This window comes from Caretta caretta, chromosome 2, assembly GCF_965140235.1.
Source record: "Caretta caretta isolate rCarCar2 chromosome 2, rCarCar1.hap1, whole genome shotgun sequence".
Taxonomy (NCBI): domain Eukaryota; kingdom Metazoa; phylum Chordata; order Testudines; family Cheloniidae; genus Caretta; species Caretta caretta.
Window position 1 is genome coordinate 248,546,614 of NC_134207.1, and position 17,808 is coordinate 248,564,421.

Genomic DNA, 17,808 nt, shown 5'->3' on the forward strand with positions numbered 1-17,808 from the left:
AAGACCAAAACTAGACAAACGTAAGGACAGGAAATAACTGAGATACCATTGTGTGACAACTGGTGGTAAATGATGACTTTTTGGTGGTGAACACTGCATTTTGGTCTGTCTTTACAACATAGTTTGTTCTTTAGGGAAGCTGAGGCTCCACCTGCTCTGCATCCCCATGTGTAGGAAGGGAAGTGACAGTCTTCTGGTGATAGTTCTCCACCCACTCAGGGTCTGGCAATGCAGTTAGCATGGGAGGAGGGGGGCTCCGTACATTTCTCTGCTTCAGCGTGCCGTTAGGCTCACAATTGAGCCCTGAAAAAATAAGGCAGGTCCTATTAAAGTCAGTTGAAAGAGTGCCATTATCTTCAATGGGAGTTGGACTGAGTCTCTAGATACTAATGATACGTACCTAAAAATGTCTTAGATTCTAGGGACAGACCTTAATTTATATCTCAAATGAAAGCAATGGGAAGTGAAAGGGAAAGTGGAACCTCTCCCAGAAATCCATGGAAAAATGATTTTCATACTAAAAGGAATAGCATAATACAACTGTTATTCAGTTTCTTATTCATATTCTTATTCTTATATTATACCCATCACTATGATATCAGGGGTCCTAGAATTGGGATGAGGAAAGGTAGTTTGCTTTAAATCCACCACCTTACAGGAGTTTTGTTAAGAATATATTGCCCAGCCCTAACGGAAGTAAAAATGTAAGAGATGGACTTTTTTTAATAAATATGTTTAGATAACACTATTTAAGAGCTTAAATCATTTAGGCCCAAACTTGGGAATCAGTGGACAAGCCAGATAGCAAAGCTATTCCCTAGTGATCTCTGCAGAAGACCAGAAGAGGAACAATCTCTCTCCTCCATGATGCTTGCAGTTGTGCTTCAAGGCACCCCATTCAAGAGATACCTACTTCCTGTGCAGATCCCCTCCATATATCCCACTCCCTCAGAGAGCAGTACCACATCAGGGATCTGACTCTCACAAAATATATGGATAGACTTAGACATTACAAATAAATACTTTCCAAAACAACATATTTGAAAATCATCCCTTTTTTCCTTATCTATCAGGACCTGAATGCTAGACTGAGACTTGATGACATTGCACACATACAAAAAAGTACAGATAGCTGAATTCTTTATACTGTTCTACGAGTGTGATGGCAGAAAAAACTTCTTTCAGTTTGTTCTGTATTCTGTTTGGATTAAATTCAGCAAGTCCGTATAATACACTGGACAGTCTTGCTTTCATTAATTAAAGTCTAAAATTGAAGAAACTGTTAACTGCTTTTTGCAAAAATGAACTTTTTATACTTTAACAAACACAAGTATGGACATTACAGGTTACCTTCTTAGAAAAATATCATGGGAACTAGGATTGTCAAACTCCACACAATATTTACAAACATTACCCTTAAGAGTATTTAAATAGGACCTGGTCATTTGTTTTTAGTGTCTTAAGCAATGAACAAAAACATTGAGGATTATACTTTGCATAGTAACAAGTACTGTAGAAAGAATTTAAGATGAGTTTGCATTCATTAGCAAGTGTCTACCAGGGAGAAGCACTGCTGTTTTCAATAACTGTTTGTTTGTACTGCTAGTGATAATAATCTTATCCACCAATCATAGTCATGCTCAGTTCATGCTCAGCGATTACTTCACATGCCATACCAACGAAAAGCAGCCAGCTCTGGGATGAAATGTGGAAATCATTCTGCAACACCAGTACTGCACAACAGAGTGCTTAGGAGAGGAATTATCCAATGGAAACTGCAGGGGCAATCTAGATAGGAAGAAGCTATCAAATGGAACTAATTCTTGCAAAAAGAATGGTGAGATCTTTGTGTGGTTTACCACTGATATCTAATCCAAAGAAAATCACACCAGATTATTGCTCTTCATCTCTAGCTCCTTTGCTCTGCTTCCTAGGTGCAAAAGAACTAGACAACTTCCCTACCAAAGTAATTGCGGATTCCTCCAGAATGGAGGAACCCCCACTAGCACAGCAAGTTACAACATCCATTCTCCCCCTCGCCCCTCCCGCCCCAGACAGGGTGTATTTTGGGGCTTGGCGAGGGCATGGCTGGAGTGCCCTTGTGCTCCATCAATCCTTGCCTCTGTAATGGCCCTCCACCCTAGGTCCTGCATCAATCTTAATTCAACTAGACTGAGGATCTCACATGTCATCTGCATCAATTTAATGTCCCATAATACCTGGCTGGGCATTGGTTTCAATACAGATTTAACAGGGTTGCACTCTTCTTTGTAAATCACCAATACCACTGCATACAGAACCTAGGTTTTCCTGTGATGTTTTTCATTAAGCGGCTAAGTTAATGTGATTCAACAAGATCACTGTCCAATGTCATTTGGCTGCAAATATGGACTGTATAAAGACAACATGGAAGGAAAAGTATCTTAATCTATAGATGTTAAATGCCAAGGTGATATTTTAACCAGGGCTATTAACAATTTAAGACTTTTAACTCTTCTAGCACCCACATTAACTGCAGCCAGTTTCTTCACATCACCTTCCAGCAGGGGATCACAACCTCTCTCCTCCTAGTGCAACTCAAATAAATTTCTCCCATGCCTGTTTCCATCTCCCTTAGGATCAAAGATAGATTTATTTTTCTCAGAGGTGTCTGAAAGTGACTGTTAATAGGAACTGTTGACACAACCAAACCTAGGCATTTTACATTTTATGTTGCTTAGGGTAGAACATAAAGATGAAATCACAAATAAAATTAATGTTAAGCAGAACATAAACCAGCTAGACTAAAGCATTATGAAAAGTGTAGCTGTCTAGACTCTAAACCAAATTATGGGGAATACTGATTAAACAAGATGAAACATTTCCATCATAGAAAGATCTTTGTGCCGGCCAGCTGATGCCAGCCTGTCAGTGTTCTTCAGAGGTCCAGCAAGATGTGAGAGTTCAGCTTAATTACTCCCTTCTCTCATAGTCTTATGTGTCTCTGTGAGCCCAGATGTTAAGAATCTTCATTATTATGTTGAATATTGCCTCACTCTTTAATCCAGACATTAATATACCACCATAATTTTGTGCAAAGTTACAATGCAAAATTGATTAGACTTAATATCACTTTTTTCAGCTAGTTTTTAAATTTTCCTTCTATTAATTTGCACTGGTTTATAGCTCTGCATTTCAAAAGCCTTTCAAATTTTCAACCTGAGTGAGTCATATACACAAATAATATAAAAACTATCAACATAAAAACCAATTAATCAGTCCAAGAAAGACTAACACTCTGGTGCCTATAAATATACTTATTTGCAATGCATTTCTATGTGTTTACATATAAAATGAAGAAATATTATAAATTCCTAATTTGAAATTTTACCTTCGTATCAGATTTTTGTACAAATGACCAGTTTCTTATATATTTATATATTCTTATATAGAGAGTTTTCTTATATATTTCTTTGCTTTATGAGTATACTGATCTTTAAACTAACTAACTGAATGCTCACAAAAGCATAAAGGACATTTTTGTTCTTCCTAGGGTGGTCTAACACTGAATATTTACAAGACTTAGGGCTTCTAGTTTCAAGAAGTGTATGTACAAAGTTTAGTCTACTATAAAAAACAGTGCTAGGAGAACAGGAAAAACATTTTCTGAGCCAAAGGCACCAACTACAATATTATCAATTTCATGCAGCTTACCTTAGGAAAAATAAAGTAATGTAGGAAAGGGGATTGATTTAACAAGATCAGAGAAAAACAGCACCTTATTCTTGTCTCTGTAACAGAAAGAGTTCATGGCTGTTAAAGAGAGATTCAAACACAGGGTTTTCCTTAGGCTTGGTCTACACTACCAACTTACGTTGGTATAACTACCGTCTTAACCCCCAGCGTAGACAGTGCTATGTCAACAGGAAAAGTGCTCACGTCGACATAACTCCCGCCTCTCAGGGAGATGGAGTACCTACACCGACAAAAGAATCTCTCCCGTTGGCGTAGGTAGCATCTTCACTAAGCGCTGCAGTGCTGTTAAGTGTCGACTAGTATCATCTCTTCATTATGTGTTTCTGTGATTGGGGCAATAATGTTCTGGTTCTCTCTGTGTAATGCTCACATCACACACCTTTGTTGAACTGTACAGAACACAGAAGTGCTTTTTACACTATGTGTTATGGAAAATACTTCATGATACTATTTCCCCTTCCCTTTTCACCTGCCAAAATTTCAGGTTTCCATAACTTGCTTCATCACCTTATCTATTCTGTCAGGTTGGAATTCACCATGGTTTGATATCAAATGCTAGATCTTGAAAGAGCTCCCTTTCAACAACTGATATATGCCTTTCTGCTGCTATGGTTAAAAATACACCAAGAAGAACAGTAAAGAAAGACATGAGAAATGATCTAATAACACCAGCCAGAAGTAAACTAATGCAATAATTGTACTATATTCCTCTGGATAGCAAGATACCTTATCTCAAACAGCAGTTTTCAGATAAACCTACTCATAACTAATAGTAAGACAAAAGACATTTTGAGAAGAACAATCTGACAAAGGAAAAGAAATTGAAATAGCAACAAAATGATAATTTCAGTCAAAAAATTTCAGATACAGGTAACAGGATTATCTGGTCATAAATTCAAAGATAATCTGCTTTCTTAATCATTGTTATTACTTTCTATTGTTTATGTATAAGTAATGAGTTGTGATATGAAGAACGCTAGGGAGATTTACATTTTCATCAAAGCCAGAGATGCCATCAGCAGTGACAGTCAGATTTTCTAAATGGTTTCTGATCCTGAAGCAAGCACATAGTAAGCAAACCAGATGTTCTGGTTTAAGTGAGATCATCTTAAGTTTTGAAGCACTATCTTGTCATTCCATTATATATGCTCACTCATCCCATTTTGAGGCCATTCCCTACCAGTTCAGTCTGCTTGTCCCTCAGCTTGCTTAATCAGCACTCCTAGAAATGTGCCTTCTGGGGAAACTCAGCCCAGGAACTGGACAGCTCAACAAAAGGAGATCTGTCACTGTTAATTGCCCTTAGCGTGTGGAGAAACTTCACAGAATGATATTCAGAGAAGAACACACACACACACACACCCCCGCTTTCAGAGCTAATTATGGAATGGGAGGGGCACACACACAATCTAAAACTGCAGCTGACTCAACCTCATTTTGATAATCAGAAAATCTCAGGTCAATAAAGTAGAATTTCATATCTAGTAATTCTTCTCTGTGATATCATCCCATCAGGTACACTCTGCCATGTACCTAACAAACATAGTACCCTTAGAAGGACAGAGTTTTGACACCCTCTATAGGATTAATGCCTCCCCTCTTCTCAGGTTACATCTACACTACAGCCAGGATCGACGCTCTGAGATTGATCGACCGGCGGTCGATTTAGTCGGTCTAGTGTACACCCGCCAAATTAACATCAGATCGCTCTCCAGTCGACCCCGTACTCCACCCCCAACAAGAAGAGTAAGGTAAGTCGACAAGAGAGTTTCTCCCATTGACCCCCCCCCAAGGTGTAGACCCCACGGTAACACGAAATAAGGTACACTGACTCCAACTACATTATTCATGTAGCTGGAGTTGCGTAGCATAGGTCGACTTACCGTGGTAGTGTAGACACAGCCTCAGAGATTCAACTGAGCTGTAACTTAAATCAAAATAGAACTTAACAAAAACAACCCCACAGAACTAAAACAGATCTGACAAGGCCAAGGTGGGTATCTACATCAGTAGAAGTGAACCACAGAAAAGCGTTACCACACAAGAAATTCTCCTTTCAATGACTTGGTTCTATGATCAGTATAGACTGATATCATCCTTCAGTCAACAGTCAGAAAGGAGTTACCACACAAGAAATACAGACTGATATTTGTATTTCTTTGCAAGATGCAGACTGATATCATCTGAGCAACATATCCCCAACCAAAAGGCAGAGAAACACAGAGAGGGAAATCAACATGCTAGGTGCTATACAGAGCCATCAGGGTAGTAGGATTAAGAGAACCCAATTCTGCCTCCCGTCATTAAAAATTCAACAAAAAAAGACAGATTCAACTAACAAACTGGTGGAACTGGAAAGGAACTTTACTGAAACCACAGGCTTCCATCGCTCACTGCCTGGGGCAGTCCACAACAGCCCTAGCCAAATTAACTTTATATCCAAGTGAGGGGAGGTCTCCTACCTTGTTGTCCTCTGCAAACATTGGGCCTTTTCAGGATCTTCAACTAGGATGATGGAGTTTTGCGATTTTCCATATTCAATGGAATGGTGGAGGTAAATATTAATAGCCTCTACATATCAAAGAAAAGCATAGCTTCTCTATCTGCACTCTAGCACTCTGGGCAATGGCGCAGCTTCACAGATAAAGGAAAGGGTACAGAGAAAGGCAACAAAAATGATTAACGGTACGGAACAGCTTCCATATGAGGAAAGATTAAAAAGACTGGACTATTCAACTTGGAAAAGAGATGACTAAGGGGGGATATGATAAAATCATGAATGGTGTGGAGAAAGTGAACAGAGAACTGTTACCTACTCCTTCACATAACATAAGAACCAGGGATCATCCAATGAAATTAATAGACAGAAGTTTTAAAACAAACATAAGAACAGCCATACTGGGTCAGACCAATGGTCCATCTAGACCAGTATCCTGTCTTCCAACAGTGGCCAATGCCAGATGCTTCAGAGGGAATGAACAGAATAGTTAATCATCAAGTGATCCACCCGTCACGCATTCTCAGCTTCTGGCAAACAGAAGCTAGAGACACTTCAGAGCATGGTTTTGCATTCCTGCCCATCCTGGACAATAGCCATTGATGGACCTATCCTCCATGAACTTATTTTGTTATTTTTGGACCCTGTTATAGTCTTGGCCTTCACAATATCCTCTGGTAAAGAGTTCCATAGGCTGACTGTGCATTGTGTGAAGAAGTACTTCCCTTTGTTTGTTTTAAACCTGCTGCCTAATAATTATGTGTTATGAGGAGTAAATAACACTTCCTTATTTACTTTCTCCACACCAGTCATGATTTTATAGACCTCTATCATATCCCCCCTTACGCATCTCTTTTCCAAGCTGAAAAGTCCCACTTTTATTAATCTTTCCTCATATGGAAGCTGTTCCATACCCCTAATCATTTCGTTGCCCTTTTCTGTACCATTTCCAATTCCAATATTTTTTTTTTGAGATAGGGCGAACATATCTGCACGCAGTATTCAAGATGTGGGCACACTATGGATTTATATAGACACAATATGATATTTTCTGTCTTATTATCTATCCCTTTCCTAATGATTCCCAACATTCTGTTAGCTTTTTTGACTGCCACTGCACATTGAGCTGGAAGTACATAAGTACTTCACGCAACACACAGTTAACCTGTGGAATTCATTACGCGGGGAAGCTTTGAAGGCAAAAAACTACAACTGGATTAAAAAAATTAAATAAGCTCATGGAGGATAAGTCCATCAATAGCTATTAGCCAAAGTGGTCAGGGATGCAACCCCATGCTCTGCATGTCCCTAAGCCTCTGACTGCCAGATGGTAGGACTCGATGACAGTGAATGGATCACTTGGTAATTTCCCTGTTCTGTTCATTCCCTCTGAAGCATCTGGCATTGGCCACTGTTGGAAGACAGGATACTGGACTAGATGAACCATTATGGCTGTTCTTATGGGACGGAGATTAGGGTAAGGCCCACAGCTATTGGGTTTGAAGCAGGAATTAATGCAGGGCAGTCCTATGGGCTATTTTATGCATGAGGCCAGACTAGATGATCAGTTATGGCCTTAAAAATACATCAGTCTACTCTATTAGAGAAATACAAGGAAAGACCAGTGAGAGAGCAGCCAGCTCCACTATTTCACAGGCCGGGAGATTCCTTCCAAAGGACCACCACCTTCCAGGATGTTAGGGGAAGGATGACAGAGTTGAAAAGCTCAAAGGAAGTAAATTGTGTGAGCCCAACACTAATTTTGGCTCCAGTGTGGGAAAGTAGAACTGGCCGGGGGAAAAACAGACAGCAGCTTCAGAAAACCAAGACACCAAGGGAGAAGCACAGAGCACATGATGTCAGTACCAGCGCCCTGGCAGGCCAGGCCTGTATCACATCATCCCTTGAAAAAGCTCAGAATAAAGGGAAAGAAACATTCTTAGCTTGCTCACCGCATCTGAGCTTGATGTAAAGAAGACTGCCCACAGCCTCTTTTCTTCTGGGCAACAGCAAGATGTAGACAACCTGGTGTAAAAGACCAAGCTCCTAGAACATCACTTGGTCAGGAGCCACGATAGACTGAGTTGATCTGGGAGAGGTGAAGGTCTCTTGTGACACAAGGCAGGAGAGAAAGGTTAGAAGGACTGATGATTCTCAAGTCACCAGTTACAACTCCACAAAACTACACCCTTCTTGGCCAGTTGAGCAGGTGTGCTTTGTCTTGTAAAGGAACCTCAGATTGGTAGAGAGGGGGTGATGTCGGGGAACACACATACTAGGATGTAACTCCATTAACTGGAGATGTTGCCCTGTGCTACTGTCCTTGGGTCTTGGACTACGCAACGTAAGTTCGTTGTTTTCTGGGTTTTCCTGACCAAAATACATCTCTGATTGCCAGGACCAAATCTCTAGATCAGAGATGGAAGAGGCAAGCTTTTTCCCTTAGAATCCATTCGGTGGGATGCATTTTGTCTGAGTCAATAGGCTGCTGGATTCAGCTATTTCAGTATTTGTGGGGTGCTGAGGGGAAAAGAACAGTTGTAGGGCCTCCTGTACCTATTTTACTCTTTGAGCGTTATAATCAGTTGACTTAGGCAACTACTGCTATGTTTTCAATATAAAGGAAAATATGATAATGAAAACAAAACTGATATAAGATTACCAGAGCCATTTTCACCGTTTGAAACTCTAGGGCACTGATGCCTTTGACAATTTCACCTGTTTTGTTGTCCAGTGTTCCTGCTCAGAAACTCAGTGATCAGTTACCTTCCTCCAGGACGTGACTTCCTACTTCTTGAGATATAAACAGAAGCCCTAGAACTGGCTATTCCTTGCACAATGAAGTACGCTGTCCTGCCTTTGACTTAGTATCTGATACTGGTTGTGCCTATGCTTGTGTGACATCTGAGTCAGTCCATCTGAACATTATAGCCCTATGATGTTAAGTCCTTGTCTGGTTAAAAATAGTCTTTGGTTAACCCTGGAATATAACTCCACTGATTCAAAATCCTCCAAACTGGGGGAAAACGAACTGGCACAAGTCCTGACTCTCTGAACCTTTTCTCAGGAAGGAATGACATTTTGGAAGCCAACGACTTGCCTAATCAGGTAGTTCTTCTGGAGAGACACTCTGGGGGGAGTCTTGAGGTCCTGGTTCAAGCACTAAAGTCATATCTGCTTTTGAATATCCTAGTATTTTGAAACGTGGACCATAAAAACCAGGAGAACAGTGTGTGGGATGCTCCAACCAACAGTCTGGAAGTTCTACTGGCAGCTGCTGCAGGATGCAGGCCCATGTCGACAAGGAAAAGAAATGCCCAGATTTTTTATTATTATTTTTGAAGGTCAGGCGAGGGGCTGAGTATTACTTAGTCTATCTTCTGCAGAAATCCAGTGTAGGCACACATGAGCTGCGCTTATCATGTCTTCTTCCTTGTGCTTCCCTATGATTTTCATCGGTGAGGGGCTTCATCCTATGCATCCCCTTAAGAGTCTTCAGATATCATACGCCCCTCAGTTTCCTTCCCCTGAATATTCCCCTGAGTGCACGAGGAGGTGTGGTTAAACACCATAGAGGTCTACGGGTGATTCAGCTGCAGGCACAGGAGCAATGACTGCCTCTCTGTAGAGGGTCTCAGAATAAATACAGATTGGGAAGAAAGACTCATTGAGAGACACCTTGAAGGTGCTGCTGCCAGTGAAGAGTGCAGGCCTTTTTTTGCTGGCTCCATGGCTAGCTTTCCAAGCTAAGGGAAATTTAAAAAAACAAAAAAACTAAAAAACTGAGGTATTGTAAAAAATAAATTAAATAAATAAACATAGGCCCAAGTGCACACACAGCCCAAGTAAAAGAAGAGCCTCAAAGTGGGTTCAGGTAAAAAGAATAAGCAGCATGTGATCCTGCCAGCAGAACTAGCAGTCTGCTTTGTTCTGGCTTAATTCTTCAGAAGCAGGAAGTAAAGTGAATCTATGCAGAGACAAGGCAGGAAGGAGCTGACTCAGGAGTGTGCCAGTGTTCTGTGCTCTCACTAGTTTTCACACATCTGACTGATAAGTGCAGGAGTGACTGCTCATCAGTTTGCACCACTGGTAACTAAGTTACAGAACTATAAGTGACACAGCAGTGTACCTTAAACCTATTACAGTTCACCTATTAGAGGTCAGCGTAATGAACAAGATAGCTTTATAACACAATCAGTTGTTCTGGTGAAAACATTTGGAGCCAGAACACTAAAGTTAGAGCTAGTTTAATAGTCCAAACAGGCAAATAATAGTGCAGAGGTCTACAGAGCTTGTATCTATGCTGCATGCAATTTATGAAATGTATATACTTTAATACTGATGAAACTGAGGATTTAATTGTATTTAGTTTTGCAGGTCACCATAAATAAAATCAATTGTTAGGGTAAAGCTTTAAAGTGTGTGTTCTTGAAATATCAGTATTTGTAATAGGCCAGATTCAACCAACCTTACACTGCATAGCACACCTCACTACTCAAGATGCATTTAGTGAACTTTATAATAATTGTATAAATACAAGTTGCCTAAATCTCAAATGTGCTCACCACTCACAAATGTCAATGAAGCCAACTGGAGCTGTGGGTGCACAGCATTTCTGATACTCATTTATATTTAAGTATATGAATATGAAATTAGGTACCTAACTTTAGGCCACCTAAATTTGAAAATGATAGTGCAAAAGAACTATTTTTTAAAGGACTTCATACTTATTTACAGAAATAAAGTATTTTTCTAAATCCCGAATGTTGTCAAAGTACTTTCTCACCAATGCTACTGAATATGAAAAGTAATTCAGACCACAGGTTATTTGAAAAACATTGTTTATAACGAGAATTATCTAATATAATGTAATACAACTTTATTCTGTACAGTAACTTTCTTACCAATTGCATCTCACAACACTTTACTGAGAGAGATAACATAATTACCAAGGTAAATCATAAATAGTAGTAGAGGGAAAGAGAAACAGAGAGTTATAGGCAAGGGAGAAAAAGATATATTTTCTGTTTAGATTTGATATGAAATGAAGTTCTTCACATAAATCTTGACGATATTAATTTTGAAACTAGAACAAGTATTGGTTACAAAATCAAATCTTAGAGAAACACTAGAACTACCTCTTGTGATATCATACATTTTACTAAAAATAACTGGATACATAATTGTCTCTCTGAACTCTGTAAATGTAGGAACCATAAGAGATTAGTAAATAACCATAAATTGCTAGTGCGGATTCCTAATAGCTTGAGAGAAATAGAGAAAAACACTTGATTAAGTCTTATGAGCCCAATTAGTTGTGAGGGAAATATAAAGAAGGTGCTGCAAAAGACCTTAGAAAATCTAGAGAGAACATGTATCTGTAAAGAAGTACTTGTCAACCTGCTGTGTGTCTATGAGAGTCAATATTTTATTCTAGTGATTTAAATATGCATGATTTTTTTCTTTTCTCTCAAGTAGACATCTAACTATTCCCATATACATCATTGTGTGTTAAAACCATCTCAGGATTATTTTGTAAGACTTCTGAAACAATAATTCCCCAACCTCAAAGTTACGAAAGGTACAAATATTATTTATATCATTTAATGTAAATTTAAATCTAAGTATAAATTCACAAACATCCAATTCTATCAAGGAGAGCTGATATTTTCCCTAAAGTATGAGTGAATTTAGGGCTAATGACAATGAGGTAACAAAAGCACTAGCTCGAGACAAATATAATACAAGCAGATCCTATGCAACAACCCCCACTGCTTTGCCAATGAATCTCAAACCTGACCTGCAACAGTTTACTGTTCCAGGCCTAGATTTCTCTTCAGTAAGCAGTGCCAATGCTGCCAAATTATGTGGTGGTTTTGAAATGTACGCATCTAGGGACTAAGATGGGGCCAAACTTATTTTCGCTTGTGATTTTAGTTAGTGCCTGAACTGCCATCTCCAGAGGTGAAAGCCTAGTGCACTGTAACCTACTGTAATTCCTTTTTTCAGATTACCCCAATTCCAAAACTGATGGAAGCTAAAGGGGTGAGAAAAAACTGAGGAAGGAAAAGCATAAATATCATTCTTGCTGCACACACATATGTGGACAATAAGTCAAAGCTCTACTATCATGACAGAAGCCATTCTCAGCTACTGTTTAGAGCATCATCAATCCCAGTGATACTTATCTATATAACTGACAGATTAGGGTCAAACTATCCTAATGTCAGGACTAGACAGGACATATTTTTGGATAACAAAGTGATATTTATGAAATAATATGTCAGTGTAGGACTTCCAGACCATTCCTATTAACATTTATAATTTTCACAAGTTAGCACTTGTCTATGTTATAATTTAGTCCATAACAGAGGGGTGTGAATTTTATTAAGCACTAGTGTTGTGCACTAACTGGTCCATGAGAACTCTGCTGGCATGCACCAAAAGTGCATATTTATGTAGTTCCATTTCAAACAGTACTACGTTAATGCACACTAGGGAACTTTTAATGCGTGCCAGCAGGGTCCACATGGGCAAACTACCGTGTGACACACGAACTGCAGACTAAAATTTACACCCCCCTCTGTTATGGACTAAAGCACCATGGGGACAAACCCATAGTTACTAAATATAAAGCACCAAATCCTCAACTTGTGTAAGATGTCGTAGCTCAGCTGAAGTCAAGGGGCCTCTGACAATTTAAACCAGCTGAGGATCTTCTCCAATTGTTATATTTTACATTTAAATAAAAGTTTTACTATCCTTAAGGAAAACAGTCTAACCAAAACCCCAACGCACTGAACTGTATACACAGATGAGATGTGACATCCATTCGATCATGTTTTTTAACACTATTTTAAAAAGGTGATTACTGTATAATCCTTATTACTAATTCCCCAGAACTTGGTACAATGCTATTTATTGTTACCCTTTGCTCACAGACTTTTAGCTAGTTTCAATCCAGGGTACAGTGCTTATATCCAATGAATTTGAATTAAATATCCAAATAAGCTACAGTGCCTTGTTAAATCACTACTATGCTTTATTAAAACGTAGACAGAACAGCTATTGAATTCCCTTCATCTTCTGATTTTTTAAAATTTATATATTTTTAAAAAGCCATCAAGATTGTCTATCATGATAGACAAGCTTGGGAGGTAGTGGAATCACCATCCTTAGAGGTTTTTAAGACCCGGCTTGACAAAGCCTTGGCTGGCATGATTTATTTGGTGTTAGTCCTGCTTTGAGCAGGGGATTGGACTAGATGACCTCCTGAGGTCTCTTCCAACCCTGACCTTCTATGATTCTATGATATTGTCCCTCGCAGACGCATGTTGTTCACACTTTGCTTTTCTGTTATTTAAGTATTTATATTGCACTCTAATTACTAACATATTTTATCCCTTAATTTTCCTCCCATTTGAAGTTGAATTTAAGTTTTTGTTTCCTGATACCTCCTCCAATTGTCAAAGACTTTTCAAAAAGAATTGCCAGAAGTTCAGTAAGTTAATTAGCTAATTCCCTAAAGGCCCTGATTTGAGTACGCATATTTTCCAAGTGATTCTTTCCCTCCATTTTACAGCAATAAATGACAGTTTTCAATTACTTTCTAATTGTTCATTTTCTTTTTCTTTATTTTTCTCGTCAATTTTAAAGAACAGTTCAACAGAATCATACTTGATTTAGTCCTTTAATTAATGGGCCTCTTTTCTCTATAGAGCTTCCCAATACATATTAAAAAGTCCTTTCCTTCCCTCTCCTCCCCCCACCACATTTTCCTTGCAAGTCTTGGCTAGTTCTGTAGATTCTACTTTGGTTCTCTCATGTTCCAACTTCCAATTCTTCCATCTTCAGATATTTGAAGAATTCCTTATAAAACCACACTGACTTTTTATTGCTTTCTATATTTTATATTTCAGTGGAATTGTAATCTCTTACATCTTAATTATGATGTCTGCTAGTATGCCAGATTTTTCCACATTCATGGATTTTCATACTTCCATGTGAGATGGTTTCTTAATTCCCCAAGGTGTATTTTCTAAGATCCAGTACCATTTGTATTTTTGTTTTCCATGAATCCACTTTTGAGTTAGTGTAGCTCATTATCATTAACACTTAGCCCCCTTTTTCATATTCTCAATCAGTTCCTTTCTGTTGGTAAAAAGTAGATTCAGGATGGTGTCTCCACATTCCAGATCCTGAGTGTAATGGGGTGTACCTGGCTCCTCATGGCCTCTTGCTGAAGGCTCTACAGTCCTACTATGCCTGGCTTCAGGAAGAAGCAGTGGAGGTGGGTCCTCCAGGCTTGCCTAGATGGGGCCTCATGAAAGCAGCCAATCAGAGTTCAGCAGGCTCAGATAAAAGGAGCTGCAGGGCCTAATAAGGTCAGTTCTAGGGGAGGGGAGCTCTCCTCTCCTCTCCTCTCCTCTCCTCTCCTCTCCTCTCCTCTCCTCGAGTGGCTGCACTTACTTAAGATGGGAGATAGTTCTGTTGGACATTTGGTCCCCTGGAAGGGATCCATTTTTGACTGTGTGCCTTGAGCCACTGGAGACCTGCCCAGCGAAGATGGCAACCTACAGGAGGCCAGGAGTGGGGAAAAGATCGAAGTGAGTGCCCCCCTGTTACAATGAGTATGTCCTCTTTCTAACTTAGGAATTTTTTTCATGGTCCATATTTCTCAACTAGTGCATGACTGAGTACACTGTTTTGAGAGTAACAGATATTCACATAAACCGATCCTTTATTTTCTGTGTCCTTTTCCAAGTATATTTCACACCACTGTGACTCTCAGAATTATTGTATTGTCTAGTCTTGTAAATATTTGTAATGTGCAAAGTCACCCCTCTAACAAATCCCATAGAGTTAACGTTGTCAACAGTGTTAACATCCTACTTGTGAGAATCACACCCCCCAAGTTTGTATTTGGTTATATTCCCAACCTTGTCACTGAGTTACTATGTGGCCTGGTGTAAGTCACTTGACATCTCTCTAAATGTGTATAGTGATACCTACTTGTGTATTAGAGATGTTCTGAGGCTTGATTAAGTAATGCTTGTAAAACCCTGAGACTCTCCAATTGAAATGAGCTGGAAAAGTCAAATTCCCCATGTATATGGTCTTCTCCATCAGGCTAACCTGGCTCCTTTGGTAGAATTTTCATGTCCCAGTAGATGCTTCTTATTTTAATGATGCATTTCTCTGTTAAAACTTATAGGAGCTAGGCACAGTACTATCACTCCCTCAGGATTTCATCTATTTGCTTTCATCTTATTTGTTGTTTACTACATTCTCTGGCTTTATAACCCTAGAGATGCTTTCCAACGTCTAATACAGAACTTCCAAACCATGTCAATAAAACAGATCACCAACCTGTAGTTATGCACCTTTTAAAAGTTATTCATATAGATATCTTTTCAGTATATGCTGTGTATGTGTAGGTCTAAAAATTCTGGTAATAAAGCGAAACCAGGGCACACAAAACCCCAATCTTTGATTGCACTGATTGGCCCATCTTATTCAAAAGACCTATATTAATGTTGTGGGGGTTTGTTTCCTCCCACCCCCCAAATTATAAGCTCTACAGGGCAGAGATCTAATACATTTTGGGTGCTACCACAAAATACATTAGCAGCAAACAACATTCTAGTTCAGTGGTTCTCAACCCGCGGCTCACTTGCGGCCCAATCACACAGCTGCTGCCCATGTGACTTCCTCAAGGCCAAACAAGATACATATTGTGTGGCTGTGGCCCACATAATTTGGTTCCTGTATGGTAATATAATCTCAGTGAGGTCAGGGGCTTTTTTAAATAAAAAGGTTATCCTCTCAGTTCCAAAATAATTCAGCTTTTATAAGACTATTTACAAATATTTTTATTCTCATTTTCTGCTTCACTTTCTATAGCTAGTATTTCCCCTCTGATCACAGGCTAATGAATAAGCAGAAGTCTACCAATGTTGCTTCTATTTTATCTATGGATTTATGATGAAGTGAACAAATATTGAATAGGCCCTTCGTCAGATTTAATACCTCAGTATTGGACTTAAAGACACTCAGTTTTTAACATTTTTTGTTAATTTAACAATTAATGAAACAGTACTGAATGTAATCATTTCACAAGCTCTAACAAGGTTGACTATTGTGTTTTTTTCAAGGCTTACATAACTAACATTATCTCTTTGCCCCTTATCATCTTTCATTATAAAATGCAACTTACTTCGTAATACGGTCAATATTAGCAATTTGCTTCTGGTTCCGGATTATTTCAATAGCTGCCCAAAGATGCTGGATAGCTTTTGTATCTGCCTGTCGTCTTTTCGTTAAGCGTGCCATGACCTGTTTGCTTGTTTAGCTGCAGCTGATAAAAAAAGAAAAAAATTATCATGAATTATGAAATGGATTACATGATTATCTTGCATAAAATAATTTTATCAGAGAAATGTTATGAATCTATAGCAATCCAATTTGTATATTGCAGTTTGTTTTGTGTTCAGACAGCTCCATAGACCATAAACTGTGTGTCTAATACAAGTTTCATTGGCAGGTTCTTCTACATTAAAGATTCCAAAGAAACATGAAATTGAGTAGTGAAATGACTAAACCAACAGGAAATAGATGGAATTAGCAGTCTCAAACTGCTCATGAAAAATCAATTCGCTCATAATCAACTTCCCTGGTCTCCTATCTACCTGAAAAGGGTAAAATTCACTCTGGCCCAGGGGTCTGTATGGGCCCCTTGCATTATTTTAAGCCTTTAACATAGGGGCTTAAATGGTGCTTGAGTGGAGTACAGAGCATTACTGAAAGCCTTCAGCAGCAGGGTGAGTTTTATCCAAAGTTAATATGACAACACCGTTTCTCCTTGTCCTTCTTGTACATTTCCATCACTAATATGGATTTTAAAATCCCAACTCTCTGTTTAGAAACTAAAGCATATTTTGAAAGATAGTAGCCTAAAAAAATAATTGGAACAAGATATTTTCCACTATACACTAAAACCAACAGAAACAGAGCACTTGCGATGCCATTTGCTCATCTAACCAACCATGAGCAGTAACATAACAAGCAGCTGGCTTTGTTTACAATTTTTCCAAAAGCTGCAGGCAATGAGGTACAGATAATCTAAAAATCGCCTACAGCACAGAATCCCCTTCTCAAAAAGATTAATGATGCATATTGACCACTAAATAACTTTCTTCCAGTGCCACCACTTATTGAATGAGAAATAACTGATTGATGGCTGCTACGAACAGATACATAATTTATTTTTGAGCTCAGTGTCCTAAAAATGAACTCAGTGATACATAACTAGAATACTTATAACTGGGAGACGAGTATTACCTTTAGCATGTCTAAAAGAATATATAAAATGCAAAAACTACCATAATATCAGTACAATGTTAAAGATGAGTATTCAGGCATAAAAATCACAAAATTCCAAAATTAAAGGGACCTGATAATTCTGTAACTTGTGATAGGGTTGCCAATTTTCTAATTGCACAAAACCAAACACCCATGCCCTGCCCCTTCTCTGAGGCCCCGCCTCCACTCACTCCAGACCCCCTCCCGCTCTCCCC

The 17,808-nt window shown here is 38.9% G+C and overlaps 1 protein-coding gene across 8 annotated transcripts in view; it reads right to left on the reverse strand.

Annotated features, from left to right (window-relative positions):
* ZMYND11 (zinc finger MYND-type containing 11) overlaps positions 1-17,808 on the reverse strand; it is a 144,916-nt gene that overhangs the window by 63,090 nt on the left and 64,018 nt on the right. For 7 of the 8 annotated variants that reach the window (XM_048837648.2, XM_048837643.2, XM_048837640.2 and 4 more), the window contains exon 2: positions 16,449-16,589. In XM_048837648.2, coding sequence (XP_048693605.1) covers positions 16,449-16,564 — 116 coding nt within the window. In that variant the 5' untranslated portion in view covers positions 16,565-16,589. Of the gene's footprint in view, positions 1-3,693; positions 3,771-16,448; positions 16,590-17,808 lie in introns of those variants that run through there. The other variant, XM_048837646.2, reaches the window with a different exon arrangement.